The 12,973-nt window shown below is 53.1% G+C and overlaps 1 protein-coding gene across 2 annotated transcripts in view; it reads left to right on the forward strand.

Annotated features, from left to right (window-relative positions):
- The window catches only part of TMPRSS2 (transmembrane serine protease 2), a 36,177-nt gene that overhangs the window by 12,562 nt on the left and 10,642 nt on the right, over positions 1–12,973 (forward strand). For both annotated transcript variants that reach the window (XM_034655405.1, XM_034655412.1), the window contains exons 4-7: positions 3,621–3,707; positions 4,432–4,551; positions 9,323–9,449; positions 10,577–10,687. In XM_034655405.1, coding sequence (XP_034511296.1) covers positions 3,621–3,707; positions 4,432–4,551; positions 9,323–9,449; positions 10,577–10,687 — 445 coding nt within the window. The remainder of the gene's footprint in view (positions 1–3,620; positions 3,708–4,431; positions 4,552–9,322; positions 9,450–10,576; positions 10,688–12,973) is intronic.

The following is a 12,973-nucleotide window of genomic DNA, read 5'->3' on the forward strand; positions in this document are numbered from 1 at the left end:
TCTGTGCTGCTGGAAGCCCAGCGTGCCCTCCCCAGACCCCGGCAGCCCTTAATCAGCGATGTCACCGTTCTTCACTGATGTGGGCCACTGCGTCCCTCACTCTTCCAGAATGGCTCTCGGTCCTTCCTTCTCCCAGTCAACCTCTACTCTTGTTTATTCCCCCATCTCCTACCCCCCAGTCTCCCTCCTCCTCAGTCATCCCTTCCCCTTTCCTACATGGTTCCCTGTCTCCCTCCTCCACCCGTTCCTCTCTGATCAAGGCAGTCCTCGTCTCTGCGCTTGTGTCTGTCTGGTGGCGGTTGGGGAGGCTGAGACCGGTGGTTCTCAATTGGGGGTGATTTTGACCCCCAGGGAACTTGGCAGCGTCTGGAGACAGTTTGGGTTTGTTAAACCGGGGAGAGGCTGCGACTGGCCGCTCCTGGGTGCCGGGGATGCTGGTAACACCTGCAGGCACAGGACAGCGTCCCACAACCAAAACCACCCGGCTGAGCTGTCAGCAGCGCCGAGCCCCAGGAGCCCTGGTCTGAGGTCGTCATGGTAGTTGGAAGGAAGCCAGGGTGAAGAGGGTTCAGGAACCCGGACAGTGGTACCTGCCTCCCCAAAAAAAGAGAGCAGTGGTCAGAAACCAAGGGTCCCCTCTTGAGGCCAGCACATCCAAACGGCTGAGTTTCATACCCAGGCGGACAAGACGAGCCCACTTGCCTGACACCGACGTCTCCACTTTTCCAGGGGAAAAACCTGGTGATGGCAAGCAATCTATCAATCCCTTATCAGTGACTTCATGTGCCTACATGTATGGTTCTGCGTTCTAAAACTGCCCTTTCTACTCAAAAATTGCTTAGTGAACTTATCTTGCTGTTTTATTTTATTTTATTTTATTTTATTTTATTTTATTTTATTTTATTTTATTTTATTTTATTTTATTTGACAGAGAGAGTGCAAGCAGGGGGAGCAGCAGGCAGAGGGAGAGAGAGAAGCAGGGTCCCTGCTGAGCAGGGAGCCCGTTGTGGGGCTCAATCCCAGGGTCCAGGGGTCATGACCTGAGCTAAAGGCAGACACTTAACCAACTGAGCCACCCAGGTGCCCCCTACCTTGCTACTTTAAAAACCATTTTATTGACTTGTATAGAAATGTGAACATTTTATAAGTTTAATGTTTGGCCTTGGAAGCATTTTTTTAATTAATAAACTGTTTTTTAGAGTAGTTTTTGGCTTACAGAAAAATTGAGTACCACGTTCCCACATACTCCTTTCGCCCCCAAGTGTTTTCCATCATCTTGCGTTAATGTGCTGCACTTGTTACAACCGATGGCCAGTGTGGATACATTTTTATTACCTAAAGTCCATGGTTTTACATTAGGGTCACGCCCTTTTTGTTGTATATTCTGTAGCTTTTGACAGTTGTATAATGACATGTCCGTTGTTACGGTAGAATACAGAATGGTTTCAGTGCCCTCACGATCTCCCGTGCCCCGCCCACTCATCCCCACCTTGTTCCCCCGACACTTGGCAACCGCTGATCTTCTGTCTCCATCGTTCCGCTGTTTCCAGAACGTCGTGCAGCTGGAATCATGTAGTACATAGCCTTGTCGGAGCCCTGATAGTGTTCTGCAAGTTACTTAAAGAGCACGAATCCAGAAGAATCCATCAGGCGTACAAGGGCCACGTGGGCACTCCCTGTATCTATTTGTATAGAAACAGTCCTGAATGTTTCACACGGAGCCCCATGCGTTCACCTTTTCATGTCTGGGGTTTGGAGAACTGAAGGTCAGCGTCTGTGATGCCGATGGCTGGCCAGGGACACGGGGTAGGGCTGAATCAACCACAGATGACATTGGTCATGATGAAGGGACATGATCATACGTTGTAATGAAACGCAACACTGGCGCAGTTGCCAGTCAGCCCCTAAGTCAAGTCTGGACCGACCAGACCCTGACTGCAAGATGCCTGTGCACCAAAGGTAGGATCGGGGGTTCCCACTGCTTACGGGCTCCTTGTGAGAGCTGCTCGGGTTGCCATACGCTCAGTGAGAGGTTCAGAACACTTCATTTAATAGCTTTTAGCTCACCGGGTGCATTATGTTATCACAGACAAAATAACAGGAAAGCCCCCAAAGGAAGAAATTCTTTCATTGTTTAGGGGTCACCGACAGGAGAAATTCTCCTTGGCTCACGAGTCAGATTGGCCGTTTGGAATTTCCCCTGTGACTTTCCTGTGCCACTCGGCCCTGCCCAGCCCTGAGACCTATCCCTGGAGGCCCAGTTCTGATAACGTGGCTTGGTGGCACGTGGCTCTCCTCAGACCAGTGGCCTCCGCCTCCCCTGTGACCCTGTTGGGACTGCAAATTCACGCCTTCCCTCCCTCAGCAGACTGAGTTCCTGGTGATGAGGGCCAGAGACTGGGCAGCAGGCTCCCAGGCGAGTCCTGAGCCTGCCACAGTTTGAGAACATGGTAAAAAGATGAGAGCCGTGGCTTTGAGCCCGGATGGATAGGTCAGCCCCCGTCCACCTGACTCCAAGAAGCACAGAAGTGTACAGGGGGTGCCTGGGCTCCCCCACACTCCGGGACACCTACCTGGGTGTCCTCCTGTAAACTGGGGGGTGGGAGGGTCTGTGAATGCCTTCTCCCCTCCCTCCCCTCTGCCTCTCCCCGTTGAGGAAGGCCGCTCGCACCTGCCGTAGGGACTGCTGGGTGTGGTGTGCCTGGCGCTGGATACGGCTTTTGGCTTACACTCTGACCAGAAGTGACCTGTGGGTTTGTTGTGACTGGAGAACGTTGGTGACTGACTCCGAATGACTTAATTCTTACCTGAGAGTGAGCTCGGACAAGGGCAGATGTCAGCACTGCCCAGTGGCAAGTTCCACAGGGACGGGAATACCCCTGCCTCTCCAGTAGGGCAGCCCCTGGCCACACGGGGCTGCTGAGCATTTGAATTTACATAACTATGAATAAGTATTTAATAAATTTGGTGATAAGGAACTGAAGTGCAGACAGCCACACGTGGCTAGTGGCTGACGATGGGACGCTGTGGGTCCGCGGCGTCCGCTCCCTAAGCTGTCTTGGGTAAGACAATTTATTCTTTGAGCACCACTGCCAGGGAGGTGGTAGTCGGGGACATGATTACTGTTCTCCCCTGCTTGTAATCACCAAAACAAGGTATTTTCCCTCTTTTAGGCAACTTTTTACATGAATCATTTAACTATTCTAAGACCATACCTTTTTTTTTTTTTAAAGATTTATTTATTAATTAGAGAGAGAGCGTGGTGAGGAGGCCAAGGCAGGACTTGATCTCACGACCATGAGATCATGACCTGAGCAAAACCCAAGAGTCAGATAGATGCTTACTGACCGCACCAGCCAGGCACCCCAAGACCATAGCTTTTTAAACTTAACAGAAGTATAAGTTACTGCGTTTCATGGCTTCTGCTTTTGTGCTCCAAACTCAGTGCTCTGGGAGAGGTAAGACCTCCCCAGATACGTTCTTAAAATTTGAAGTCTCATTTTTAAGTGTATAAGAAGTTATGGCTTGACATGCTGTACTCTTAAAAGTAGCACGTAAAATTTGAGAGTGTAATTGCTAAGAAACTTTGTGACTCCATTGTGCGCCCCCCCTTTCCCCAGAGGCCAAGAGAGCCCTGTGCATCACCGTCGCCCTGGGGGCCGTGCTGGCGGGAGCCGCCGTGGCTGCTGTCCTGCTCTGGAGGTTCAGTAAGTGTCGGAGGGGGGCCAAGTCTTCGCAGGTGCCTGCTCTCCGTGGGTGGACCTCCAGCCCTTCCGGCTGTCTTCTCTCTCCTCTTTGGTGATGGGGACACACGAATAACCATTCTCATCTGATCGCGTTCTCCGGGTCATGAGTCACTTTCGTGCTTCATCCTAATCTGCGGGTTGTCAGCCTCGCACGCCGTGAGCGGAGGACTGACACACTCCGGCTATATCCAGTGCTCTGGGGCGCTGGGCGCCGCCCGGCACTGGGGAGCACAGACTCCCCACCTTGGGGCCACACCTGTCCCTGAATCTTGGTGTCGCATCACCTGCTACGTGCTGGGGCGTGCCTTTCCTGTGCCACCTCGTGAGCCACAGCCCGGCCTTTTCCGTCAGCCTGGGGCAGTGCAGACTCATGGTGCGTGACGGAGCACAGAAGTCCCCTGTGTGGCGGAGAGGACGTGGGGATGCTGTCCGAGTCCAAGGCTACAGGCCCCTCCCGTTCCCCCCAGAGATGATGCACCAGGGGCTCCCCTGCTGCTGGCTGCCAGCCCTGTTTCCTGTGCTATCGATGGTGGCAGGGACACACCTGCTCCTTATTAGGATAAAGGGAAAGCTGCTTCTCTCCTGTTGCTGGGGTCCCGAGAGTGGACGCCAGAACTCATGGTGGATGTGTCAGGTTTTCGTGGCCTCCCAGGCTGACTGGGTCTCCCTCCTGTCTCTCTGCCAGTGGAGAGCAAATGCTCAGTGTCCGGGATAGAGTGCAGCTCCTCGGGAACCTGCATCAGCCCCTCTCAGTGGTGCGACGGGGTCCTGCACTGCCCCAGCGGTGAGGACGAGAACCGATGCGGTAAGTCGAGGCCCTGTGTGCACGTACAGAGGCAGCCGCTCTGCCCAGGTGCCCAGACTACGGCCTGGATCAGGCATGATGGCCAGCCCTGTGTCTGGCACGGCCACCCAGTAGGTCACTGAACCGCGACCTGGAGGCTGCACCTTTGGTCTAAGCCCAGATGGGGAGCCAGGCTCAGAGAGGGTACGCTCCTGGCCCAGCATCACACAGCGGTGGGAGGGAGACGGCGGGGCTCGGGCCACTCTGACGGTGTGCTCCACTCGGAGAGTGAGGAGTGAGCCAACTCTCCTTTAAGATGACGTGTATCTCTTGTCACAGAGCAGGCCACTGGCTTTGGCTTTTTCTTTCTTTCCGTTAATTCTTAGGAGTGATTTCAAGTGGTGAAGTGGCTGTCCTGGAAAATGGTGCCTGTGCAGGCGTGGTGCCCGTATCCACCCACAGCCACCCCGGCGGGACCCTGACCCTATCTGGCACCGGCCGGGGGACAGCACGTGGCTGTTTCCCAGCCGCCTCCATGCGGGTGGGTGGAGGTGGGGAAGCCGAGCACCGTCAGCCTCACGTAACTGATCTCTGCCCCGGCATGGAGCTGGCTCATTTCTCCTGACGAGCTTTTAGTCTGTCCTCCCGCAGAATGTGTTAGCCAGCCAGCCCGATGACATGTGGGGCCGTGGCCCTGCGCCCCCGTGTCCTGCTTCCTCTGAGCGCTCTGACACGCTTCCCTGAGAACCTCTTGTTTTCAGACAGACAGTTCAAAATTGTAGCATTGGAGGGACCCCCAGGAATATCACGAGCAGCTTTCCTCTGTTCCCCTCAAGTTTCTCCTAACTCCTCAGGGTTTCATTTACACACAGGAAAGGCTGTGGCAGGTGGAGGGTTCAGGTCCCCTTTTTTGTCCTGCGCCATCCTGCGTGCTGCCCTGCACGTCCTCCCCCCGCCACCCCCAGTCCCGGCACCTGTGTGGGGCACGCTGCTGGCTGTGTCCGGTGGGACTCTCCAGGGAGGAAGGCTGGCCCTGGCCCTGGCTCTGCGCAGCCCCTGGGGTCGCCTGTGTCCGCAGTGGATGCCTTTCTGTCCCACGAGCTGTGCCCGTGTCCCGGGGAGTATCTGCCCTTGGCACTGACCCGCTCCTGCCTTAAACTTCCAACACAGCGCCTTGCCTGTGTGTCGGTGATGATGTATTTGTCACCGTTTTCTTAAGTAGGGGCACTGAGGCTCATAGAGCTCGGTTAAGCTATCATGTGTGATGGCTTTTGGTGTTTTTGTATGTGTGCACGCACGTGTGCAAGGAGAAACTCCAGCAAGACAAACTTGTTATGTTGCCTGCAGACTCTGCCTCCCTCTTTTGTTAATGTTTAGGTTGTATTTATTTAAATACTTTGAATTAATATTCTCAGGTAGAGGAAAATCAGGCAGTACCAAAGGATATACAGGGACAACTCAGTCTCCCCCACTGTGCTCACACACGCACCCATTCACTCACACGCATGCACGCATGCATGCACGTGTGCCCCTTCACCGGCCAATCACGATTCTTTCTCAGGGGCAACAAATAACGCGTTTCTTGCTTCTCCTTCTGGAGAGTTTTTAAGTGAAAAAGCAAATACGTGTGTGCATATTTCCTGCTGTCCTCGTTGCTCAATGGTCACTGCCCAGCTGACTTCGCCAGCCTTGGTGACACATCCTGGGGACCATTTCTGGTTTCCCACGGTGGCACTCCATGCTCCGGTGTGTGGCTGCAGACAGGAAGTCCTCTCTTCCCGGTGGACGTAACACACGTGTCCCAACCGTAGGAACACATCAGTTGGAAACACCCGCAGAAGTAAAAGTGCGGGGGCGGAGTGTTCGCACATTTGTAGTTTGATAGACCCGCCTGAATTGGGGATTGTAGTCTTTCCACATCGATTATTCACCTAAAACAAGAGAGATGAACACGGCATTGTGCGTGTGCTCTGTGTCACATCAGAGCACACGTTTGTGCTTTTAATTTGTCCACCTGTAGAGTGGAAATCCTCCTCGGGGAAGTGCATGTCTTCTGACACTAACGAGCGTCACCCGTCCTGTGGGGAACGTTCACGTGCAGGCGTGGAGAGCTCTCCTTTCCTGAGAGTGTGTCGTGTATATATACACATATGCATGTGTATATAGCGAATTATGCATATCGTTAGCATTAATTCACATTCTACATTTGTTGCTCTGGTTTCTGTGACCATTCAGTGTCATGAGAGGAACTGAAGAACGGCTCGGGGGATGTAGTGAGCACACTGTTTTGTACGTGTGAGATCGGTCGAGAGGGAAGACCTCAGGTGTCCTCACCACAGAGCAAAGTGCTAGCTGTGGGACGATTGGGGCGCCCACTCACAGTGCACGCACGCCTCCAAATGCCAGGTCGTACCCCTCGAGTATGTACCCTTGTTCTTTATCAATTATACCTCAGTGAAGCCGAAAACATTCCTAAGACTTAAAGAAGAAAAGACCTTGAGATCGTCTCCAGCTCTCTCGCGCATTAACTGTCATGTGTTCCCAGTTAGCATTTTTTAAAAGTTTTTTTTAAACTCTGGTTAGTGAACATACAGTGGATTACTAGTTTCAGGGGTACGACACAGCGATGCCACCCTTCGTACGACCCCAGTGCTCATCACAGCGTGCGCCCTCCTGATTCCGTCACCTGTCCTAGTTAGCGTTGGATTGCAGACAGACAGAAGAGAAAAAAAATGTCTTTAAAATGACCACAAATCAAGGCGGCCATGTCTCCTTTACTTTCTGCTGTGCCACGGCATCCGTTTTATTTTAAATTTTGGAATTATGTGTCATTCCAGTGACTTTTTAAAAAATTTAATGGGCTTTATGTTTTAGCAGTGTTGAGTATACAGAAGATTAAGCAGACAGTACGGACTGCCCGTGCCCCCCCCCCACCTGCTGCATGTTTAACACCTTGCATTGGTAGGGGGCTTTCATTTTAATTAATGAGCCAATGATTAATACATTCTTCTTAACGGAAGTTCTTAGTTCACACTAGGGTTCATTCCTGGCATGTGGACAAATGTTTAATGTATTTGCATTCGGACAGTGCATTTGAACAAAGGCGTCATGACCCATATCAACCGTTCAGAGCATTTTCACAGCTCTGAAAACCCTCTGTGCTCTGCCTATTCACCCCTTCCTCCCCCAGCCCGTGGCAACCACCGGTGTTTTTACTCTCTGCATAGTTGTGCCCTTTCCAGAATGTCATGTGTTGGAATCGTGTACTTTGTAGCCTTTTCAGATTGGCAGCTGTCCCTTCGTGATGGGCACTTAAGTTTCCTCCCTGGCTTTTCCTGGCTTGATGGCTCATTTCTTTTTGGCACCGAATAATATTCCTTTTTCTGGATGGCACACAGTGTGTCTGTCCACTCTTGTAGCACATGGCTAGCTCGCACACGGTGCGTGGCATTACTGGTCCCGGAAACATCGGGAAATAATCAGACCACGCCTGCTCACTTCCCAGGGAGTGAGCCCGGGGGTCCAGTGAGCTGTGGCCACAGATGGGGGTCGAGAATGAGGTCTGCGATAACTAGGTCCTCATTTTATATTTTACATCCCGTGTATTCCCCCCAAATCTCAGAGCACGGCTTCACACGCTTTTTGACTTTGCGTAAGTGACATGGTGTGGAACACAACATGTAGCAGCGTGCCCTTTTTCATGGCATGCTGTTCTCGAGGTCGTTGATGTGAGTGCATGACACGGGTCAATCCTCCAGCCACATGGGATCCCGCTCTGTGGCTATGCCCCTCTCTATGCAGCCGCCCACACAAGGAAAATTCTCAGGATTCCGGATTGTGGGAGAAGGTACTGGAATAGATAGAGGCTGAAACTGTGGCTATAATGTTTCATTTCTCTAAACAAAAGAGCTGACGTCGTTTGGGCAAAGCGTGGCTGCATTTAGAGATAGGGCCGTGCACCAGGGGACCTGAACATCTCGGGGTGCTCTGCTAGGATCCGGGGGGTTGGCCAAGAGGAATCAATGTGTTGTTCAAAATGATTGCTTAAAGATCATTTTTAAAAAACCCTTTACCTTATTCATTTATTTAAAAAAAAAATTAGCTTTATCAAGGTATAATTCACATACCATAAAATTCATCCTTTAGATTATACGATTTGGTGGTTTTTACACATCCACGTAAGTGCGGCCATCCCCACGTCAGTTCTGGAATACTTTCATCATCACCTGCTAAGGGAACCCTGAGTGGTCCCCCGCTTGTCCCTCCTTCTGCCCCCAGCCCGACCCCGGGCCCCAAGCAACCACTCGTCTACCCTGTTGCTGTGGGGTCCCTACTCGGGGCAGCTCATAGACACGGGCTGGTGGCGTGCAGGCCTGCGTCCGGCTGCCTGACTTAGCAGAATGTCTTCGTGGCTCACGTGGGCTGTAGTGTGGGCCGGCGCTTGGCTCCTTTCAAGGCTGGACGATAGCCCGCGGTAGAGATGGACCACTCTTTGTCCGTTCATCCACTGCCGGCCGTTTAGGTTCTCCCACCTTTGGGCTGTTGGGCATAATGCTGCTTGCTGAATATCCGCGTGTGTGTCCTTGGCTGACCACCTGCTGTCCGTTCTGGGGGGTAAAGAGCACTTGAGGGCCGGGAAGGGATAGACCGGGGACAACACCCCGGGGGTGGTCAGTGCCTGGGGAACAGGGGACCCAGTGCGGCCACCTCGGAGCCTTTGTGTGGAGGGCTGGGAGAGCTCGGGTGTGCGAGGACAGCCTCCCGGAACTCACAGACCTCTCCCCTGCTGCAGTTCGCCTCTACGGCCCGGACTTCATCCTCCAGGTGTACTCGGCCCAGAGGAAGTCCTGGCACCCCGTGTGTCAGGATGACTGGAATGACAGCTACGGGAGGGCCGCGTGCCAGGACATGGGCTACCGGTGAGTGTGGCCCCTGCCGCAGAAACCCAGGAAGGGTCCTGTTCGCCCCTCCCTGGACGTGCCAGCACACCAATGCTGGGGACAGTTGTCTCCTGGCCAGAGCTGGTTGGGGAAACCAGCAGGTGCCCACCGCATCCCCCCACCTCCCCTGCATCTGGTGATCAACTCATTGCCACCAGTCCTGCCGACTCCAGGGCCTCCATCCATTCCTGGTTACCCGGGGATGTCCTGTGCCATGGTCACCAAGGTCCAAGGTGCTAGCTGAGGGCCTTGGCGGCTCTTTTCTCCAGGAGTGTCTAGGCAGAGGTGAAGCCTCACCTCCCCAGCCTCTCTGGGTGGGGCTGGGTTGTTGCTAGGGGAGGTCAGAGGGAACAGACCGTCCTTGACCTTCACCGTGTGCGTGCTTGGGGAAGGCACTGAAGCCTTTGAATGGGAGAGAAGTGACATCAGATGTATGTGGAAGAGAATTCAGTCCTGCATGGGGCACAGGGAGGGTGGGTGTGGCAGGAGGGCCCCTCCCAGGGGTTCCCAGCCAGGGGCTCCCCGGAGCATCCCTTGGAGTGCATGGCAGCCATCTGGCCCCACGGGGATAGGCTGTGTGATCTTACTGTCCCCACCTCTTCCTTGGGGTATCCCCGTAAGTCTTCTGTGCAATACTAGAGGGGCTGCCATATGTCAGTTTTCAAAATTAATTACTACTTGATAAGAAATTTGGCATCTTAGCTAGTGAAATATTTCAAAATACCGTCCCCGAGTTGCAATTGAATGACATAGTGAGGCCCCCATCACGGTCTGATGGGATTTTAGAGCTGGGGCTGTTTGAACATCTGTACATTTTAAGTTACATGTACTCATACATCCCTAGTCTCATGGTGTCTTTATCTTGACCCAAACCAGACTAGGAAAAAAACAACAGAAAGCTTTTACCTGACACATCTGGGTTATTGGAGGGAAAGATGGGTGAACACAGCGTCACTTGGTTAGAACTCAATGCTTTTGTTTTGCAAATGCTAAGGTGTTCCTCTTAATCCGAGCACCATACAAGAGTCGTATGATGATATGACACGGAGTTTGCCGTTGCTTATGATGAAGCCCTTGTCTTAATTAACACTTTGTGCCTCTTTTAGGAATAGCTTTTATTCTAGCCACGGAGTTATGGATGACAGCGGGGCCACCAGCTTTATGAAGCTGAATATAACTGCTAGCAATATGGACCTCTATAAGAAATTATTCCACAGGTATGTGATTTCCTTTCTGCTTTAGGAAAACCTGTAACAGGAGCGAGTAGGAGACAGCACGGAGGACCAGAGCGCCAAGGCTGATTGCTCTGGGCCGTAATTCCGGGTACATGGCCGAATTTCTCATTGGGAGGAGATGGGACTCTAAGCTGGGCTGCTTGCTCTGGGTTCATTCTCGGGAAACAGTTAAGAGTTATTTGCTATTTTGTTTGTGCCCTTGATGGCACTGGATAACATTGTAAAATGGAGAGTCCTCCTTACTGCTTTTCTTTTCTTTTCTTTTTTAAGATTTTGTTTATTTGAATGAGCGAGAGAGAGCGAGCATAAGCGGAGGTCAGTGGGGGGGCAGAGGCAGAGGGAGAAACAGAGTCCCTGTTGATTTGGAGCCCGATGCAGGGGTCAGTCCCAGGACCCAGGGATCATGACCTGAGCCAAAGGCAGACACTTAACCGACCGAGCCACCTAGGGGCCCTCTTACTGCTTTTCTTTACTCCCTGGCCATTAGAGATGTCCATGCTACGTATCAGGGTGTGTCTCCAGAAATCCCAGAGAAAGCCTCAGGGTCCCAGCCAGGTGACAAACTAATCCTGCTTTGCCCTGGGCTTCGCTAGTTTCAGCCCGGAGGTCCTGCTTCCCAGGGATCCCCTCAGTCCCAAGCAGTAGGGACAGCTGGTGCCCCTGCCCTAAGCCGCCTTGTCAGATGAGTGCCGTGCCAGGGGTCAGCCACATTCTGGGGGCCTGGGAGAGGGTGACTAGTTCAGTTTAGCAGATGTGAAGCCAACTGGTGGCCCTGGGCAGTTCATAGTGTGTCCAGTGGGTGAAAATGAACCTGAGCGACAGATCACATGATTGATGGCTTACCCGGGTAGGAGGGTGGAGCAAAGGGGGGGCTTAAGCTACTTGTTCTGTTTTGCATATGTATAAAGCGTTTGCAGTTTTCCTAGGATCATCGTTATTACCTGCGTATTCTCTAATATAAAAGTCACACAGTGTCTTTTGTGCATGAGCCTTGGTCAGCTCCCAGGTTCCTATCACTCATCCCCAGGTGGCTAGCCAAGCCATCTCTTCCCTGTCGGCCAGGTGCCAGGGGCTGCCCTGGACAGCGGGGTGAAGTAAGCATGCTGCCCCTCCTTACCTTTGAGTGGGAGGCGGGCTGCAGCTTGCATTCCTGGTGGTTGCTGACCTCCGAGGCTAGGGGGCTGACTTCCGCCCAAGCTGCCCAGCCTGGCTGTCCCCAGGAATGTGACAGGGTGAGCCCAGGAGGAGGGCCGTGCTCACCAGGTGCACACAGCAGAACAGCGGGGCTGTGTCCTGCCTGCCCAGGAAGCCAAACACAGCTGCTGCCTGGGCTCTTTGTAAGTGCTGGGTGTTTCTGGTCTTCCTGCTAACAGGCAGCCGCAGGGCTGAGCAGGGACAGAAGGCTGTCTCCTCTCCGCGAGAGCCCTGGGGACTCACAAGGTGGCTGCTGGGTTTGGAAGGAAAACGAGGAGGTCATTGCCCGGCATGGGGTGTCCCGTACATGTAGGTGGGCTGTGGAAGGCTCCTTTCTTTTTGCTCTGGTACCCGAGTTGCAGGCTCCTAGTGGGGCTCCCCTGAGCAGTCTCCGCGTGTCCATGCGCTGGTGGCTGTGCACTGCACCTCCACACACAGGACAGTCAGCTTTGTGATTCCTAGAAAACATCTTCTTTTAATGGGAACGTGTCTTTTCTTGTGCCCCGCAGCCGAAGACCACCCGGACACGCATGTCCGTGGAACCATGGGGCCGCTCAGTGTGAGGGTACACAGGACTTGGGCTTATGTTGGATCATTTTCGGGAGGTTCAAGGAAGCAGGGCTTTGCTCTGGATTGGATGCTGTTAGGAAGCGAGGTGATTTTGTGATTGGTATCTTAACGCTGTTTTTCTGGAAGGGGACTGCCATGAAGCCAGGCTACGGCGGGATTGGCAAATAGGCGCCGTCACTCCTGGTGGCCAGCAGAGGGGGCTGGTGGTCACCGTGCGGCTTGGACACGGCGGTCTGGCTGGTTGCAGACCCTGAAATCGGCTGGCGTTCAGGGGAACACACGGCCAGCCGCGATGCCTGCGTGTTAGGGCTGCTTCTCTCCATCCGGTGTATTAGGGGAAGATTCCCTCTGAGACAGAATGCACTGGTTATTTGCCTTTTAACTGTAACCTTAAACACTTACCTCCCAAACCAGTAACTTTTCTTCGGCTCCCGAGCACATTGTTGTCTCGCTTTCTGTGCAGTACGTTGTAAAGCAGTCATAGGAACCTGGAAATTTCCAGAT

The sequence above is a fragment of the Ailuropoda melanoleuca genome, chromosome 1 (assembly GCF_002007445.2).
Source record: "Ailuropoda melanoleuca isolate Jingjing chromosome 1, ASM200744v2, whole genome shotgun sequence".
In the NCBI taxonomy this organism is placed as follows: Eukaryota; Metazoa; Chordata; class Mammalia; order Carnivora; family Ursidae; genus Ailuropoda; species Ailuropoda melanoleuca.